This window comes from Pinus tabuliformis, chromosome 1_2, assembly GCF_031772625.1.
Source record: "Pinus tabuliformis cultivar Carrire ecotype Pingquan chromosome 1_2, CPIR1, whole genome shotgun sequence".
NCBI lineage: Eukaryota > Viridiplantae > Streptophyta > Pinopsida > Pinales > Pinaceae > Pinus > Pinus tabuliformis.
The window spans coordinates 716328710-716348892 of record NC_142298.1 but is presented as its reverse complement, the minus strand read 5'-3'; the positions used below and the strand labels follow the sequence as shown (position 1 = coordinate 716348892).

At 37.8% G+C, this 20183-nt stretch overlaps 3 protein-coding genes across 5 annotated transcripts; 1 reads left to right on the top strand and 2 right to left on the bottom strand.

Annotated features, from left to right (window-relative positions):
- The first annotated feature begins 10824 nt into the window (after positions 1-10824).
- LOC149207748 (uncharacterized) lies at positions 10825-12897 on the top strand. Its single transcript, XM_089398135.1, has 2 exons — positions 10825-11661; positions 12661-12897. Exons 1-2 carry the CDS (start codon positions 10825-10827, stop codon positions 12895-12897), a joined length of 1074 nt encoding a protein of 357 aa, XP_089254261.1.
- Positions 12898-13695: 798 nt separating this feature from the next.
- Positions 13696-16560, bottom strand: LOC149207746 (uncharacterized). Of its 3 annotated transcripts, none has more exons than XR_016252707.1 (4): positions 16155-16560; positions 15687-16069; positions 14501-14971; positions 13696-14413 (listed from the first exon to the last, which is right to left on the bottom strand). XR_016252707.1 is itself a non-coding variant. In XM_089395854.1 (4 exons), the coding sequence occupies exons 1-3, from the start codon at positions 16315-16317 to the stop codon at positions 14504-14506; spliced, it is 903 nt and encodes a 300-aa protein (XP_089251980.1). In that variant the 5' UTR covers positions 16318-16560; the 3' UTR covers positions 13698-14413; positions 14501-14503. The 3 variants fall into 3 exon arrangements, 1 of the variants encoding a protein (XP_089251980.1); XM_089395854.1 differs by having other exon boundaries at positions 13698-14413; positions 14501-14860; XR_016252706.1 differs by having other exon boundaries at positions 13699-14413; positions 14501-14696.
- LOC149207747 (ribonuclease 3-like protein 3) lies at positions 13863-14446 on the bottom strand. The gene is made up of 2 exons (XM_089398134.1): positions 14264-14446; positions 13863-14180 (listed from the first exon to the last, which is right to left on the bottom strand). The coding sequence occupies exons 1-2, from the start codon at positions 14444-14446 to the stop codon at positions 13863-13865; spliced, it is 501 nt and encodes a 166-aa protein (XP_089254260.1).
- Positions 16561-20183: the final 3623 nt, after the last annotated feature.

The window sequence follows — 20183 nt, the reverse complement described above, 5'->3', positions numbered from 1 at the left end:
GAAAACATATCTAATTAGCTTCCATATCTCTTATTACTTTATCGTCCTTTGCCTTTATGGTCATCCAGCAATGTTGCATAGAATTTATCTCTTTCTTATAATTTTCTTGCATGGTAGCCAACTGATTATTATAATCGAATTCCATGATCGTCATATTTTCCTCTAAGCCTGATAACTTGCTTTGCATAAAATTAATTTCCCTGTCATGATTAGCGTTCATGGTCTCAATTTCCTTAGCATGCTGATTTTGCATGTCAATTACGTGATCAGAGTGTTTAATTTTCATGATCTCCATCTCCTTATCACGTTTTTCCAGGCGGGTGCATAAAGTTCTCACATCATTGGCATAATTAGTTTGATTGATCTCCATTATTTTTTACCAGCCGCATTAGTTCTTCTATAATTTGTTTCTGATTCTCCCTTTCATTGTCGACACTGATTTTACAATTTGTCTATGCTTTTCCACATTCTGATATGAAGAATTGTCTTGAAATCTTTCATCGACAACTGGACCTTTCATAAGATTGTTTTCATTTTGTTGCACAATTTTAGGGGCACAAGGCGAGCTATTTGGATAACCATATCTATCTTTAAAAGCATTGACAATGTCTTGTAAAGAAGTGAAAGAATATTCAGGACAATCATTAAACCAATTCAAAGAATCACCCTCTAAAGCAAGAACAAATAGATGCATTTTGACATCTTCATGATTATATTGAGGAAGTCTACAATATATGATCATTATACGAGTAAACTTGCTTAAATGCTTTCTAACGGCGACTGAATCACCCCCTTAGAACAAAGGTAATTTAGAAATGGCCACTTCCGGAACATCATGGAGATCATCAGTAAAATTACATGGGTTAAAACGAATAATCCATGATGAATAATGAGGGACCAAATGGATGATAGAAAGAGCCTACAACTTGACCCATTGCATTCCTTCATCCTTTCAAAAGTATTATTTCTACATTACATGGAATGTATATTAATATTGTCAAATGCTTCTCTCAAGAACCTCCAAAATGATGGTTCTTATAGGATCATGATGATCCACCTTAGCAAGATGACTACCTCTAACATAATGTTAGATAATGCTCGGATGAACAATATGCAAAATGGTCTATCTATATTTTTAAAAATTAGATGATTCGTGCAAGGCAACTTAATCATGTAGACCCTGCATATGCTACTATCACATGCTTCTCTCTATGATGTTATGCAAAATCAAGACTCTTTTCAAGTAAACAACAATGCATATTATCCTAAGGAAAGACCAATTTTACCAGGAACATGACAAACAAGATGCCTTAATAGTAGAGATCTTTCACGTCTTCTTTCTTCAACTTCTTCTTAAGTTCTCCCATTTCTTCGACTACATGAGCCTCACTTCTTTCCTTGAATCCTTTCTTTTGTTGTTTGGTTGGCTTGGACAATCCCTCTTATAGTGTCCATATTCATTGCACTTAAAGCATTGAACCTTAGACATGTCTTTATTCTTAGACTTCCCGAACTTTCCTTTCTTTATCTTCTTGACGTGAGCTAAAAAGGCTTTACACTTCTCATTTGATCCAATGTCATCTTTTACCTTGATCCTTGATTCTTCCAAAATACATTGTGCCCACAACTCATCAAAGAGAGTTGAATCTTTCTTAGAGTATATGCTTGTTGCTAAGTTGCTCCATTCTGGTGGCAATGCATTTAATACATATGTGATCATTTATGAATCAGAAATGGTCTCTCCAAGCCCCTACAAGTAATATCTTAATTGAGATTTCTTCATTAGAAAGGATGTCATGTCCTTGTCCTTTGATTTCTTCATCTTGTATAGTTTAGTCCGCAAAGACATCTTTTGTCCTAATGTACTCACAGAGTACAAGTTCACTAGCTTGGCATACATAGCCTTGGAAGTTTTCAAATTTGTAACGAATGGAACAAGAGGATCCTTGATTGATTCAATTATGATCCTTTGTGACCTTACTTCTCCTTTCCTGTACTTTACTAGTTCTTGAGTCTTGTCTTTGCTAGGTTCAATGATTTCCCCAATTACATATTCCATTACCTCATGCTCTATCAACATCAGATCAATCATTTTCTTCCATGCTAGGTAATTTAATGCTCCAACAAGCTTATTGCTCTCCTTGCAGAAAGAACCCATATGACCAGTAGATTCAGAAATAGAGTAATAATATGATACTTGATAACTAAGATTATCCTCTTCCTTGATGATGTCTTCAACCTTTCTTGATGCCTTTACGACCCTTGAAGAAACTTCAATAATGTCCTTGAAAGATGTTCCCTAGGATTCTTCCAACAACAACTTTCAAGAGTGATGAATGGTACCAATATCCTTTAGATGCTTCCTTCAAAGATACCTTTTAATGAGCCTTTAGATCTTCCCTTCTCAAGAGACAACCCTTTCTTGCAGTCTTCCTCTCAAACCCTCCTTTGATGAGAGCTTGATGTAGTCTTGACCTTCTTCAATGTAGAAACCCTCCTTCTAGATCAACAAGCCTTCAACTTATTTTCTAGTGTCCTTCCACTTCTTGATAATCAACATTTTCTTGTGTCGACAAGTTGATCCTTCTAGTTGCTCTCTTGTCCACCTTAGCTTTGAAACCATGTAAAAAATTCAAAGTGGCGGCTTATTAAATCAATTTTTCTGTTACCTTAATATTTGCTTGTGAACTTACTTAGTCTTCTTGTGTTCTTTATTTAGATTTTTTCATCAAACAAATATCAAGGACAGAAATAGCAACAACAAAGGACATAGAAATTAGGCTCTCAACGAAGGCAAAACCCCTCCAAGAGGAAAACCCGAAAAGCTCTTCTCTTCTTATAGAATTTGCTTCCAATGAGACAGCAAACACCTAACCCTAGACCAAGTCCTCCAAGTACCAACTCAGCCCTTCCAAAACAAGTCCTTCGTTGATCTAGCTCCAATCGGCTTCACACTGCAACTTTGACCTCCCAGCTTCAGTACTACTTCTTCAACTTGCAACTTCGACCCTTAAAACTGTTGCAGAAACCCTAATCCAACCTCCTCATGAGACCTTCCTTGAGCAAGACAGCTCCAACCAAGGTCAAAAAGGTCACTATAGGGTAGTTCTTCCTTCCAATGACAAGAGATTGCACTTCGTCCTACTGTGACTCGAATCTGCAATTTCGGCCCCTTTTATAGCTGCAAAAACCTTAGTTTTCACGTGTGAGAGAGAGAGAGCCCAAAAACATATTTTTCCTCATCTTCTTGGATCATTTTTGCCTTCTAGACCTTTGCTCCTTCTTCCTTGTCTCTTCTTGCCCTAGAACGAACTTTTTCTCTTGAGATCGAACTTCTTGGTGAGTGAGTGCTAACTAAGGTCAAACTACTCCTTTATATAGCCTTTCCAAGGGATCAAATTCCCTCCTTTAAGCCGACTTGTACTTTTGGAGTTTCCAGGACTTTCTAGACTCAAAAATAATTATTTTTGCAATTACATTTTGCCTAGAAAGATCATATAAACATGTGGACTATTTTGACTAATAACAATAAATCTTAAGACCTAACAGACCCTAGAAGCATGAAGAACATGCTTTTACCTAGAAGACCATCAATAAGAAGCATGAAACCCATGCTTTAATTATCATAACTTTTTCTTTTCTTCTTTTGTTTGTTACATAGGATACATATTGAAATGAGTACAACAATTATGAAGACCAAAACTATTTACATTTTCTACACAAACCATTGTCTATTACAACCAAGTTAAGGAAAGAAGAATTTAGCAGGGAAACAACTATAATGCAAGGATGTATAATCACCTATTTTATCATTGTTCTTTCAATGTCCAATGTGTTGTTAGAAAAGTATGAAGCACATCACCCCAACCAATGTTGATCCGCCAATGCATCCTAACAATATAGGCACCAGCTCAATGACTATTTCCCTAACTATGGTGTTGAATTAGGCAGTGTTGCGTTTAGAACTAAAACGAAGTGATTAACATACATGTTATATCAAAATCAAACAGCAAATAGACGCAACAAATCTAGAAAAAAAATAAGGAAAGTCAAGTTATCTGTGAAAAAAGAATGAGTTGAGTAGCGCATAAAGCAGCCCGCCTTGAGACCTCGAGCTTCACGATTGGGAAGACAGGGGAGTAATTGGTACTAAGATTCTAACAAGCATCCTTGGCAACTACTATTCGTAAGGGTGGGCCAACACTGAGCGAGACCATATAAGGAGCCAATCACATAACCGTTATTTGCAAAAGTGTTTTCTATGAGCTTCCCAGATAAGGCAGTGGCTCTCTGAGAGAACGTCTGTGGAACACTGTCATTTGTGGAGCCAAAGACATGGGAAGCCCCAAGGTCGACATCCTAACCGTATAAACTAGTATTCTCATAGCAGATGAAACAATCGTCCAGATGAACCCGACCACCAGTAGATTGGGGTAGTGTGCCGTTACTTGAGTCTTCTCTTTCGTGACACATTCTAAGCACTCTTGGGCACTTAAGTGCTTCCGACACACTGCAAGACCATACACAGGATTCATTTTTCCAAATTTGTTTATATTGAAGTAGCGAACTGCATGTGTGCGGAAGAAAGTTTGTATTCCTTGCTCCGCACACACAATTCCCCTTCACACCCTTTCTCCCACACATACCCTCTTTCTGCACATACTTTATTCCGCACACATCCCTGATTCCATACCCCTGTTCTTCCGCACAGTAGTAGAAACAGAAGGTGCCGCCATGTACAAAAATCCGTTTTTGAATAAGGAAAAAACATGGACCCCGCACTACCTTAATCGCATCAGCATACTAATAACCACCAAAATAGAGGTAAAGACTATGCTGCTTTGCAACGATCTCACTTGTTAATTTTTGGAGTGCCATCTTTGTATCCTCAAAAGTCTTTTGTCACTGTCCAATTAGGAGATGGGATGCTCTATCCTTTGCGAAAATTGATATGCTTGTCCATATCTCGCTCCATGTTCGATGACGGGTCAGAAGTTACGTCCTCCCGTTATCCTTCAAGGCTCTCGGTCAATACAAACCAGCAAATAGTCTGAGCACAATTTTCGTTGTTTAGATCACAATTCGAATGATCTGCATCCATTCGGATTTTTCACAAACCCTTTAAATCACAGTTTGAAGATGGTGAAATTGCAGATTTGCTTCGTTGACATGAGTGCTACGAACCTTAGCAGAAAAACCATAGAAAGAGGGCTGGTCTGAGTGTCCATTATCCCACAATCTTGAAGAAAGCTTGATACACAACTTTTAAAATACCCCATTTGCAGTGACGTGCATCACTATTCCGCCAACCGAGAAATGCTCAAATTGCAATTTCTGTTGCTCAGATTTCAATTTCAACGATCTGGGTCGAATCACATTGGTCAAAAACCTCTTAACTCCCAATCTTCAAATCCCAATTTGACAATGGCGAGACTGCAGATTAGAGCTGCGAGATTCAAAGCATAAACCTGCCAGAAAAACTGTCGCTCAAAAGCCATCTCTCTGCATTATGTTAATTTGGTTCATCTCTACATCAATTCTAAATTCCATTATTTCCTCTTCTGCGTGCGTCAATTGTAACGCTATGAAAACGATGAAATTACTTTTACAGAGTAAAATTGCGTCAACGGGTGTTGTTAGGGACAATCACAACAATATACAAGACGAGAACCCTCTCCACTGTTGCTGCATACCGCATACCGCCAGGCTGCCAACCAGAAGAAGATGCACAAGATAGTGAGGACCACCCGCAGTTCTCTACGGAAGCTTCGCTTTAATTTTATAATGACAGAATGCGATGTGATGGTGCTTATAGCATACATATTCTGTCCTGATGAAGCTCATGCGTGAGGAAAGAATGTGTGGATATCATGAAACTTCTGGAAACCAATTTGATGGGAATAACTTCCCACATGTCCTTAGTTCAAGATTTTGTACAAGAAATATCATCCCTTTAACAGAATGACAAAAAAATCCACCGTCGAAGCCCAGCTAACTAAGAACTTTAAGGCTTCATACTCTGAAGCCATCTTGGCTTCAGATTGCAGGTATCTTTGGAGTCATCCAAATATACAAGGTATGTTTCGCAGGGTTATGCGTCATTCAAGCATTTTGTAAAATAGTTTGCGTGCAGCTTTACTTTGGCATTTTGCCAAACATATGGTTTGTCCCCTTAATTTTTTTATTTCTTGGCAAATGGTGAAATTCAAGGAAAAGTACATATACGCATATCTTATTCTACATAATACATGCGGCACTGAAAGTATTCAGTGATTACATAAGCTACTCGAAGTAATTAGAGTAAGATGCATCTAACCAAAAAAATAGATAAGTGAAGTTTTTATTTTGCATATGCCCGGTTCCTTGTGACCATGGGCTAACAGCAATGCAACCTGGACGTAAACTCCATTTTAAACGGGGGAAAAGAGATTCGATTCTTACACCTTTTCATCCAGGAAGGCTTTATCAATTGGACATGGATTTATCTTCATTATTATGCAGTATCTTGCTTTAAACTCCATGCGCGTCAGGTTTTTTTTTTATGTTCGGCAACAGTGAGGCTACAATATGGTCATGTCTAAGAATAACACCCAAATAGGACGGGGAATTGAACCAGTGACTTGACATCTAGGAGCGCCTTAACAGCACACCCATCACCGTCTATCCAAAACCCCATGGATCAACTTCATGTGCATCAGTTACTTTGTAGGTAAGACAATAATATGTTGGGTGCAATTTAAGTGTTTTATGTTTTTGTGTTTTTTTGGCGATACAACTTTTAGTGAGAGTGTTGTAACTTTTTGTTATTTAAATTACAGTTTATAATGAATAATAAATTTAGCTTCCTGAAAAAATCCTGGAACACTCTGGTTGTGCAGATTACACAGCTCGAACCTACGATTCCAGCAAATCTCTGAGAGATTTCGGGCAAAATTGAGCAGAAAATATACTCGGAAAAGACCAAAAATGTAAAACAATTAAACTGTGCATGATATTTTATGTGTTTTTTAAGTGAAAGTTTGAAGTGATTTGGTTGTTTTGGAAAGAGGTTTTTTTTCCTGATTTTTAAGTTAAAATTTTAATCACTAAGTTTTGTTTCTTTGATGATAAGTAATGAATCCATTCAAAACCTGCTGTTAAAAAAATTCAAAAATATTTTATGCAGTAATAAACAAAACCAAAAAAAGAGTCATGGTCCAACAGCAAAAGCCCCCATACTGAAAACTTCCTCTATTAATTTAAACTTGTAGCTAGTTGTACGTCCTTGACTGTGGATGTAACTCCATTACCTTGGTGTTTTTGATCTTTATTTTGTTATTTGAGCTCCACTCCTATCATAGCTCCTTTCGATTTTAGTTACTAAATTCTATAATTATAGTATCAGATGTAAGCACATTTCACCCTTTCAGGGTTGGTATTTGGCTTGGAGGTACTTGTCTTAATTGAGTTTCTGGTAACCATCGGTTTGAATAAACCATGTCAACCATTCTATCAGATAAACCATATAAATTGGAATTACCTGAATTTATAAGTTTTATTTATGTTTTAAGGAGACATAGGAAGTGAGAATAATCATAGAAGAGCCAATTTTTTGGGTAAGATGAGCAAAAGTCATTTTAAGAGCTTCCTTTTTTAAGCAGTGGATGTATTGATATTCACAAGTTGGTAAAATTTAGAAATTTGTAGGTAATGCTCATTTCACTAGGTCTGTTGCAGAGACAATCTAGTTTGTGTAGTGTGGCAAATGAAAAAGACAGATCAAACAATCCATGTAGTAGTTGAAATGGTCTAAGATGGGAGAAACTTCACAGCATAGTATTTGGCCTGGAGACAGTTGTCTCAATGGAATTTTCAGTAACCACTCTGTCAGATAAACTATATAAGTAGGAAGTACTTGATTCATGTTTTTAGGAGATAGAAGAAATGAGGATAGTCTTTGAAGAGTCAAAAAATTTAGGCAAGATAAGGAGCAAAAGCCATTTTAGGAGCGTTCTTGTTTTAATCAATGGATGTATTGATGTTTCAGAAGTTGGTAAATTTTAGAAATTTCTGGATGAAATTCCTCAGGTCTGTTGCAGACCCAGTCCAGTTTATGTATTTTAGCAATTGAAGAAGACAGATCAAACAATCCATGTGGCAGTTGAAATGTTCTAAGATGGGAGAAACTTCAGAAAACATAAATGAAGAAAGGTGGTGTTTAACACAAACTCAAATTAACATAACATTAGGGGAGAGAGATTTAAACCCTGCGCACCATCTAAGCAAGACCGATACTTTTACCAATTCATGGGTAACAGGGATGCCAAATCTTATGATAGAGCTCAGCAATGGCAGAATTTAGAGGAAGTGAATAAGTCAATTGGAGTGGAGAAAGAGAAGATTTTGCAATCAAGATATGAGAACAGAGAGATTTGAACCCTGCACGCTTTCTAAGCAAGACCAATGCTTTTACCAATTCCCTGGTAAGGATACCAAATCTCATGATGGAGCACAGCGATGGCAGAATCTGGAGAAAGTGAATAAGTAGATTGAAGTGGAGAAGAAGTTTTTGTAATCAAGACCAATTGATGAAACCCTAGAATTGGAAGTGGATGCTTAAATTTGCTCCAGTACTGTCAAAGCAAGGACAAGTGGCTATGGTATTTGTAGCATTTTTGAAAATTTTGTAACTCCCTAACACATCTAGAAATTATCGAGAGTCAAATCTTGAAACACTAGTTGCAATATTTGTAATGAAAATTAATTTAACTCGTTACTAATGGTAATACCCTAGAGTAAGGCGGGGAGAATCTTTACTTGTAAACGGGAGGAGGCCAATGTTTCTTCACGCACAAGTTGTTCAATTCCCGCTGTGCAACCTAAGTCACCAGATTTGCCAAATTTGAACCATTAAATTCGAAATTCGGCGATTTTCAAGGGCAAACGAACATATTCGTTCGAGTTCGCCATTAAATTCGGCGAACTCGAATTTCAAGTCGAATTTGATTTTCTGTCGAATAAAATTGCATGAAATTCGTTTAAAATCGTTGAAATTCGCCTACAGTTCATTAAATTCGTTTTTTTTTTTTTTTTTCGCGCGCCCGCGGGTTTTATTGTTCCTGTTTGGGACCTGGGTTTCATTGTTTCATTGTTTCATTGGCGCCGGCGGTCCAGACTCGTCACTCAGCAGACGCCATACTCCAGTCTCCAGTCACGATCGTAACTTGTAAGGGCTTGTGTTCACTGTTTACCAGGCCGAGAAAACTGCAGGCGTGCCCACTGGCGCGTGAGTCTACAGCTGGAAATTTACCACAGGCGTGCCCACTGCCGCGTGAGTATTTACCTGCAATTGTTTTAATTTTTATGGTAAATTTATTCGAAGCCAGAGATGCTGTTAAGCGGATGAGATGTTACCCTGAAGTTTATAACTATAAGCAACATATAATCGTTGCTCAACTAATCGTTACATATAATCGTTTATCAATGGTGACTCACGGGTCACCCAGTTCTTACTGGTGTCTGAGTTATTCAGTATTGACCTTCAGGTTTCAACAGATTAAAGTCCAAACCATGCATTTCATTTACATTTATTGTTTTTTTTATGTTTTCTCAAGTTTTTCACCCGGATGGTTGATAAGTTATAACTTATAGGGTCTTCTAGGGCTGCCCTTCTTTGTAAGTTAACCCCGTGTAGCTTTGCTGCATATTCAGAATTAGGAGTGAGATTGCATTAGTCAAATCACAAACAGAAGAATAAGACGAAGATATATAAATTGTTTACACCTCAACTTTCTTTGAATTTTCATTACTATTAAATAAAAAATAAAAAACTACAGATTCTCAAAAAAGCGTTCATTCTATTGACATTCCCAGCATAACATTCACCTATCAGCCAGCCACGTTTTGACATGATTTATTTAAACTTCCTTTTCCTTGAAAATTGACACAATTATTTAAACCCAAAAACTGATTTGTGAATTATCAAGTCTTGGAAAAGGAGATATAAGGGAGTTACCTAGGATTCATCAAAATATCCAGAATAAAGAACCCACCACAGGCTTCCAGCCTTCCACAGTGACAAGGCTGCTCTTTTGTCACACAACTTGGGGCATCAAGGAATTCCCACTTAACTGTGTCAAATGTATTCCTTGTCCAGAGTACTTAGGGGCCAGGGCTTCACACTGTTGTCTCAAATTCTTAAACATGCATCACCTAGCAACCAATTAACATAAGAGACAAGTTATTGTAGCTCTTGAAGGCTCTTCCTTCCAGCTGTCTGCACCAAGGCCTGAGCACATTTGTTCTGTATTTTAGGACACCAGATCAACCCTTAACCAGTCTTCACACCATCCTTCAATTACTTCGTTCTTCCTTATACAAGATCTGTCTGATTAGCACCTTACTTCTGGGGATATGTAGCCTTATTTGGAGCTGTTCTAAGTTCTAAGTCTAACCATAGACTATAGTCCAGTTTCCCAAACAAACATGTGCCCAAATCAGGAAGCTTATTCATAATAAATTCACAGGAAGCTTGAGTGCAGAATCCTGACTTCTGCCATCTTATTCAAATTCAGGACCTGTTTGTATCACAAAGACAGCTTTCGATTTAAAACAAAAATATAGGCTGCCATTTCCTTATCTGAGGTGGTTCGGTTCGGTTTATATTTCTGTGTAGAAGTGACTTGTTAATCTTGCAATATGTTTGCTGTCGGCCTGTAGGCTGTCACAGTTTGATCATGAACATTTGCTTTACAAGTTTACATGACTAACGAAAATGTAATTTCAAAAAAAATTGCAGGCATTTCAGACATTGCAGTGTCAGACATTTCAGACTTCTAGATTCCAATGGCACCCCCAAAATCAACTGCTGTAGCTTGGAATTTTATCCAAAAAGATGGTTTTAATCTTTCATGTCAGCTGTGTGGACATAATTTCACTGGCACTTTGACTAGAGCAGTGGATCACCTTCTCAGTATTAACAATGGAAGTGGAGGTGGTGTTGAAGCCTGCACTAAGATCACTGATGAACAAAAAGCCAAAGTGGAGAAAGACCATTCCAGTTCACAGATGCAAAGGCAGAAAAGGGTGAATAAGAGGCAGCGAATTGAGAGGGAGATTGCCATGTCTTCCTCCAACACCATTAATTCAGTTTCAGACATTCGTGGATCAAGTTCTACAGCTCCTCAAGCAAAAACAGGTGGGCCGAAAACATTAAATCAATTCTGGAAACCTGTTGAGAAACAGGAAGTTGATGACGCTGTTGCTGAGTATATTTATGCATGTGCAATTCCCTTTAATGTGGCGAGGAGTCCATATTTTAAAAATGTAATTAAAAAGACCATTGATTTTGGGAAGGGCTATGTTCCTCCTGGATCTGAAGCTTTAAGGACAACTTTGCTAAAGAGAGCGAAAGACAGAGTGACAGGAAAGTTGGCTGATATTAAAGAGTCCTGGAAGCTTACAGGATGCACAATTTTGAGTGATGGTTGGTCAGATTTGTGTCATTGCCCATTGATCAATGTGCTTGTTTATTGTCCTCAAGGGGTACTTTTCTTGAAGGCAGTGAATGCAATGGATCGAGTGAAGACATCAGAATTTATTTTTGGAATTTTGGATGAAGCGATTCAAGAAGTTGGAGTGGAAAATGTTGTCCATGTTGTTACAGATAATGCATCAAATTGTGTTGGTGCAGGGAAGCTGATTATGGAAAAATATGGGCAGATTTATTGGACCCCTTGTGCAGCTCATTGCTTGGATTTAATGTTGCATGACTTAGCCAAATTTCCTTGGGTCAATGAAACAATCTGAAGAGCCAAATCAATTTCAAACTTCATCATCAACCATCGTCTCACTTTGAGCATATACAGGAAGAATGCATCAAAAGAGTTGTTGAGGCCTTGTGATACAAGGTTTGCCACTTTTTATATTACTCTGAAAAGAGTTGTTGAGGAAAAAGCGAGCCTAAGAGCTGTTTTTTGCAGCACTGAGTGGGAGAGATCTACTCTCTCAAAAGAAACTAAGGGGAAAAATATTGAACAAATAGTGCTCAATAATGGCTTTTGGGAAAATGCAAACAAGGTTTTAAAAATTTGTGGCCCAATTGTTAATGTGCTCCGCATGGTTGATGGTGACAAACCTTGTATGGGTTTTGTTTATGAAAGCCTTGATCGTTGCAAAGAGGCCATTGCAACTGCTTTTGATAATGTGGAAGCTGATTACAAGGAGATATGGGATTTAATTCATCATAGATGGAAGATGATGCATAGTCCATTACACGCAGCAGCATGCTATTTGGACCCTAGATTGTTTGGGTTACCAAGACATAGGGACAAAGAAATCATGAATGGACTTATCCAATCTATTGAGAAGCTAAATCCAGATCCAGAGATTGCAGGTTTGATCAGAAGTCAGTTGAGAGCATACAGGTTAGAAGAAGGATTATTTGGAACAATATCAGCAAAGTATGATAGGAGCAGAAGTGATCCAGCACTATGGTGGGAATTTTATGGTTTAGGGGCACCAGAATTGCAAAATTTTGCAATTCGTATCTTAAGCCAAGGAACAAGTGCATCAGCATGTGAAAGGAATTGGAGTTCCTTTGACCACATTCATTCCAAAAAAAGAAATAGACTGTCATCTCAAAAATTAGAAGATCTTGTTTATGTTCGTAGTAATTTGCAGTTGGCATTGAAGAATGTGGCTAAAGAGTCATCCAATTCTTCTACTCCGTGGATCGATCCTGTTCCAAATGCAACAATGGATGATGCTGATTTGTACATTGATAGTGACATAAACACTGACAGGGAATTCACTGATGAATCTGGTGCTGAAGCATCTAGCAGATTCACATCTCATACTGCTCTTGATGACATAGAACTTTTTGATATAACAAGTGGGCAACAGGAACGTCAAGAATAAAACTTGTGTTCCTGTTTTAGATTTCTAGTTTAATTTTTGCATGAACAATTTGCTAAAGCCTAAAACTGTCAAGCTGGCTGCTACTTTAAAGTTTAAAGTTTAAACTGTCTTTTTATTTTATAAATTATGATGCAGAGTTTTTCATTGAACTGCCAAAAGAATATATATTTGATGTTCATTAATTAAATATCTTAGCATACAAGGGGTCCCTTACTGGGAAACTGTTTTTGTATATTTTTTTTATGTCAATCTATCTTTAAAAAACAGTTATGAATGGTTGCTCACAGCCTACAGGACTTGCTGCACTGGTCTGTTCTGAATTCTGTACAATTCTTTTCAAGTTATTTAGTGTTTCCATGTAATGATAGGTACATACTATCTATTGGGACATCAATGATCTGTTTTAAATCTTTTATGTTTTATATGTCAAGTTCTGTATACATGAATGATGAAGTAATTTACATTGTGTTTCAAGCTGACAATTTGTTTTGCAGACCTTGCAAGGGTTGGTCACCAAGTATCAAGCATTAAACATCACTTTTTTGTGGTCAAATCTCCAAATTTTCATTCCCTAGCTCTGCTAGTTATTTCTCTATAAGGCTGATCTGTGATTGGCATGTGTATGTGGGCTAACAAACTGTGGTTGCAGCAGTCATAAAGGTCTGATATTTGGTTTTGAGCTAACAATTGGTGAGTGCAGCTATTGAAAAATTGATCTATTCTGATATAAAATTTGATATAAGCATATAAAAGTCTGATTATAAGGATAACAATGATAAAACTCACTCTAAGTATACATGAAAGTATCCATACCATTTCTCATATGCATATGATATATCTATCTTTAATATACATTTTTTTTTTCGAATTTCTATATGTCGAATTTTATCGACAAAATTTGAGTTGCCGAACTTTATTCGAATTTCATGGTCCTCGAACTCGAACTCGAACTCGAACCTGGTGACTTAGTGTGCAACTAGGGGCTGCTCATGATTTCTAGTCTGCTCCTCGTCTTGGCTTGACTTATCTTCTTTATCTTCCCTCTTTAATTTGTCCCAAGCATCCTTAGCGGCCAGTCTTTCTGCCAAATCCTTTTGGTGGTGATCACCATTCCCAACGACTTCGCCATTGATCAGTACCTGGAATCTTACCATATTGTCAATCCAAGATTCTTTGTATTCGATGTCTTTCCCTTGCTTTTGGCATAGCTCTCGAAGCTTAGTCACAGGATGCAGTTCAAGTGTTTCTGGACTCACTAGTGGTTCTAACAGTGGTTGGAATACCTGCAGCTCCGACACAAATCTGACATGAATCTAAATTTGTAATACACCCATGGTTGCAAGGGGCAATCAAGGGAATGAAGTACCTCCCACACTCGATCTGAGGAATACCCAGAGTCAACAAACACTGCACCAGCTATGGATTCCACTATGTCAGCCAGAACCTTGGGGGGCTTGAAATTCCCACAACGGAAGGATTTGGATGCGTCTTCAATCTCTTTCACAAAGTCCTCGATCTGCACAACAAGGACTATCTCATTCATCTTCATTATCAGACAAAATCAATTGGGGAATCACTAGATTGAAGTGGCACAATAACTTACGATTCATTGCAGGCCCTGTGTATTGAGGAGGAGGAATTGATGAAATCCGTGCTTTACACAAACTCGTGCAAACTTCTCAGTGTCAACATTCTGAGAACGCAAGAGAGTTAAAGTGCCCTGTTGCAGATGAGGGTAAGTGCTGTAGAGATGCTTTGTTATGAGGTAATACAAAACTGAATCCCCCACAAACTCCAGCCTGCCATAGGACTCAGTATAATTAATCGATGAATGTGTTGTCGCTTCTTTCAGGGGGCCTTTGTTTTTAAATTCGTAGTTCAAAATGCCTTCTAATTTAGACATGTTGTCTTCTTCTAATCTAGACGCGCTGTCTTCAGTATCAATACCAAGAGACTGCAACGACTGAACAACTTGATCCATGGTGATACGATCCACAGTTTCAAAACCCACAAGCAAGAAGGGATCCCCAGTCAGAGTGTCGATTCACAGAAGGCAGGAGATGCCAAGAAATCACTGACGGGAAAATGAACAATTTCGTGGAAAATTAAAACTATCATTGAAAATTTAGGTGATTTTTTCTTTCACATATTGCATCATTAGAAAAAGTGTTGGCCTAAACTACTTTACTTACTTAGAGTTAAAATGAATCACTGTTTATCTAGAGAATATAAATCGGATGACTGTCACAGCCAAATCTTCAACAACAGTATCGACAACTAATTGACATGAAACCTTGAGCTAAACTCTATATCGATGTAAAATCAAAAACAATTTCAAGAGTCTAGAAAGAAGACATTTCTTTTATTACCGAACAGACGAGAATATTTCAAAAGTTCTCATGACTGCTAAAAGTAAAGTGGAATGTAGAATATCCTTTACTGGGCATGCACGCCACCAATATTAATAGTATCCTACTCATGTCCGCAGTGGCATTGAAACTCCTGGCTTCAACAGTCCCAGGGGAGTTTCGTATGTTGTATTAAAAACATCTTAAATTTAGGGGAAAAAATATATCCAAGGTGAGGGTTATTATATTGAAAAGAGCATCCATTGAAAATACTTCCTGCAAACAAAGGGTTGGCCTGTACTAGAGTGTTATATACCAAACCATACTAGGAAGTCTGAGTTTTGTTGCAAAGATTCAGAATTTTCAAGTTTGAATGCAGTCCTCTGGTTTTACTTCAACTCTGATGATAAAATGATCAGATGGGAGAAATAGATCACTCACTGTGAGGAGGGGAGCTCGGGTTTTCCATGACTTCGTCTCTGCATGTGTAGCCAACGCCAACATTGAGTCCTGCAATATGACGCGCTCCTGTTGCCATTCGTTCCTTTTCTTCCTCATACTTGAGATTTCGAATTCAAGCAGGGAAATCCTTTCCCTCGTCTCTTTCAGACTTGAGTTTTCGCTTTCAAGCCTGGAAACCCTTTTCCTCATTTCTTTCGAACTTGCGTTTTCGCTTTCAAGCCTGGAAACCCTTTCCCCCATCTCTTTCAAGCTTGAATTTTCCCTTTCAAGCCTGCAAATCCTTTCCCTTATATATTTTAGTTCGTCAAAGGAGCAGCCGCTAATTTGAGTTTTGCGCACAGATTTCCACAGCCACCTAGCTCCTGTACGACATACATTCATCAAGCTGAACAAAATAAATGAAACGAAGAGGAAGAAATTAAAATGAGAATCAAATATTAAATCCACCTGGGACTGTTTTCAATACGATTTCTTTTGATAATTCTCCAGCAGTCGACCACCAGGCAGGTCCATCGAATTGTTTAGCCTGGGCGATGGCATTATTTTTCAATCTTTTGCTCAACTCGCCAATTTTGCCAGCTACTCCACGGATGTTATCGAAATGCCCCATGATCCTCTGCTTATTCTCGCAAGCTCTCCGAAGTCCTGCAAACAGTAAACCCTGTCTGCAAGAACGGCAAAACCTCTTTTGCTAATGCTTGCATCTCACTATAAACTTAACAGCAGTTTCTGGGTCCATCATGATCGCCTTCAGTCCTTCATCAATCTGCCTTGCGCTGCTATCTGGCATGGTGATTGGGGCAAGGAGAACTGAAACGCAGCTGCCCTGACTGTCTAAGGAAAGTAAAATAAAACTACATTTCGATGAATAAATAACATGAAACACCGTTAACCGTCAAAAAAATCCTCATTTTTGAACAAATAACATAACCGTTAACCGAAAACACCTCATTTTTTTATTGACGCCTAAAACACTTCATTTTTTATTGGACGTTCTGGTGAGAAAATCTAGTGATGGAAATTTTGGTTATATTTTGATAAAATCTAATAAGGATTTTTGTAAAACCAAGTTACAGTCTTTAAATTTCAAAATTTTAGGTGTTTTTTATGGTGTTGAATCTATTTCTACCATAAAAAAACATGATTCAAACATTGTGTTTTCAAGATTTTTTGAAATTTTTTTACAGGATCTTAGCTTTTTTTCCACCAAACAACTCCCATTTTTGAAGGCTACGCTTTTCTTTCCAAGTTTTATTCAAAACATGCATCATAAAAGTGCAAAGTGCGTTATTTGTTTTCACTCTTTTTTTTGTTTAATTGGATGTGAAAATTGTATAATGTTTTGATATCTGTGTGAAAATTATAATTTAGGCATATAATTATGATTTATAGTTTTTAAGAATTTGTTGTAATTGTAGAAATTCTGCAAATTCTCTTCAAATCTACCTGTGAAATCTATGTAGAAAATTTGACTATAGATTAACTCAATAATGCAATATTCCAAAGCAAAATACTATAATCTACTTCTACTATCAAACTTGCGGAAGCTTAAAGATCGAGCTGAATCAGAGTTGAACACATATAACCATAAGAAGAATAATCATTACACATTAAACACAGAAAATACTCAGGGGAAAGCCTTAGCTAAAAACCCCACTATCTGTATTATCATACAAGGTGGAAATATATCAGAGTTACACAAAGTCTTAACTCTCACAGTTAGTCAGCTCTCAATACAATCCTCTTGGATTCTCACGGGCAAACAAGGCTTCTCACAAACCTTCTCCTCTGCCCTCCAAGCCTCCTATTTCCTTGCGCAGTTTCCTGAGTGATCCCCCTGTTACCAAGTGTAACACTGATCACTCACACTGATCTCACGCCCTGTAAAACTGCGCAATCCTAAAGGAACCTTACCTTGACTACATGGATGAGTTTCTTTTATAGGAAGACACATGCAACTGATAATAACCTGTCCTTGATAATTAGCTCAACTAGGTCTTTCTCGGAATAGACATGCATGAGTTAATGAGGAGAGAATCTTCAATTATTTGGAGTATACTAGTTGGATGCATGCATGCATTAACTGACTGAACTCACAATTAGTTCCTCAAACGGTTTGGAACTAATTTAACTATACTTAACTTAGTAAACTGAACTAACTAATTACAACTCAAATATAACTCAATCTTATCTCCTTAATTAAGGGATAATCATTGCATGACTTCACAAAGACTTCTAACTTGAATTTCTCCAACTAATTAACTCAAGATGAATTAATTAATTATTTTTCAAGCAACTGGTGAGACTAAATTCGAATTTTAATTCAAGGACAAATTAAAATTGGAATATTTTGGATTCTATTTTTATCATTTCTTGTTGCTATTTTCAACACTCCTTCTCAACAAGAAAGGAATTCAACTCAATCCCGATCTTAAACCTTTGGAATGTTCTGCATGCAACACTTCTCTCTAGTGTTGTTGCTCCAGCAATCTCCAGAAACAAAAAAAACATCCAACCTAAATCAATATGATGCATCTGTCATCAAAGTCTTTCACTGCTATTGCCACTGTCAGCTGAAAACTTTGCGCTCATGTTGACTCTGTCTTTCTGCACTGTTGTCAATCCTTCTCTGCGCTCTTCAGTATCTGACTGCTCTAACCTCTATCACTTTGATTTCTCACTACATCAATCCCACTAATTCCTCCCGCTACAATGTACTTTGGGCTCCCATAGCAAGGTATGATCCATGAGATAAAACCTCTCAATGGACCCTGCCCAATTTCAGCCTCCTTGGGACTGTCACTTCACATCGCCCCACCTCACACCTGGAGGTATGGTTGCATGTAATCCCTCTGCCCACTTGGCTTGAAATTTCCCCCTATTGGAGGTTTCTGCATGAGTGGATGTCTCCACTCGGTCTCCTCTCAACATCTCCAATTGTGGCTCTTCCACAATTGTCTGAGACTTCTTCTAGGACTGCAGGTTGAGAGGTAATGTACTCTCCCTCTTAACCACCAAGTCTCTAACATTTGCCTTGCTCCTCAAGGCTTTTCATGCATCTTGAACCTCAAGAGCATACAGGTTCTTGACTCGTTAACCGATATGCTTCACCTGTCTCGTGGTGATGTGTCTAAGGAAATTTTTTCCTTACTGAAGACAACATCGTAGCCTTTGTCCTCCAACATCGTCACTGATACCAAGTTCTTCTTTAGTCCAGGCACATACTTCACATCTATCAAGGTGATAGAAGCTCCATGCTCCCTCTAAAAAGCAACTGTGCCCACTCCTGAAACACTATACCTTTCGTCGTCACCCATCTCCATGCGCATCTTTAGGTTTTTCTCCTCCAAGGCACTAAATAAAATTTTATCGTCGGTCATTTGGAATGAGGCTCCACTGTCAAGATACCAACCACAACCCATCATCGATGACACCATACATGCGATGAGGGTGAAGTCCATTTCAAACTAAGAGGCTAATGCCTCACCTTCCAATCCTTCCGAGGATCCCTTCTTGGACTTCTTCGATGGGCAATTAGTCACATAATGACCCATCTCAATTTGTAGTATGATATGAATTTGATTTGCACCACTAACCCCAAACTTCAAACTTCGAATTCTCTTCTTCGCATATTGTTCATAACTCCGATAAACTTGGCTCTGATACCATGTAGAGATTCTGCAAATTCTCTTCAAATCTACCTCTGAGATCTATGTAGAAAATCTAACTGTAGATTAACTCGATAATGCAATATACCAAAGCAAAATACTATAATCTACTTCTACTATCAAACTTGTGGAAGCTTAAAGATCGAGCTAAATCAGAGCTGAACACATATAATTATAAGAAGAAGAATCAATACACATGAAACACAGAAAATACTCGGGGGAAAGCCTCAGCTGAAAACCCCACTATCTGTATTATCATACAAGGTGAAAATATATCAAAATTACACAAAGCCTTAGCTCTCACAGTGTTATGAAACCAACTCAAGAAAAGATAGAAAAGATAGATCAACGCCTTAGAATTTAACCTCTTCGAGGGGGCAACCTCCTTTACATTACATAAATGAACAATTCTTTGATGATACAAATGAAAAGACCTCCTTTTTATATATAGGAGTCTAAGGGGTCATAACATAATCAGAGCCGACATAACAATAATAATGTAAGGGCACAATAATAACAATAGTAGGCTTCTATGAGGCACAGTAGTAACAATATGGACACTACATGGGTACATCAATATAATAAGTGGATTGTACTAATAACAATAAGGGGTTACACTAGTAGTATAGGGGCCTAACATGCCCCTCTCCTTCAAAAAGCGTTGTCCTCAATGCTTGAGTAGTTCTTGATGCTTTTGTATAAAATTCTTATCCTCCCATGTGGAATCTTCAGCGGGTAAGTTCTTCCACTTGATGAGATACTCTGAAATTGATCGATTTCGTAGCTGTCGAGTTCATGTTTCTGTGAC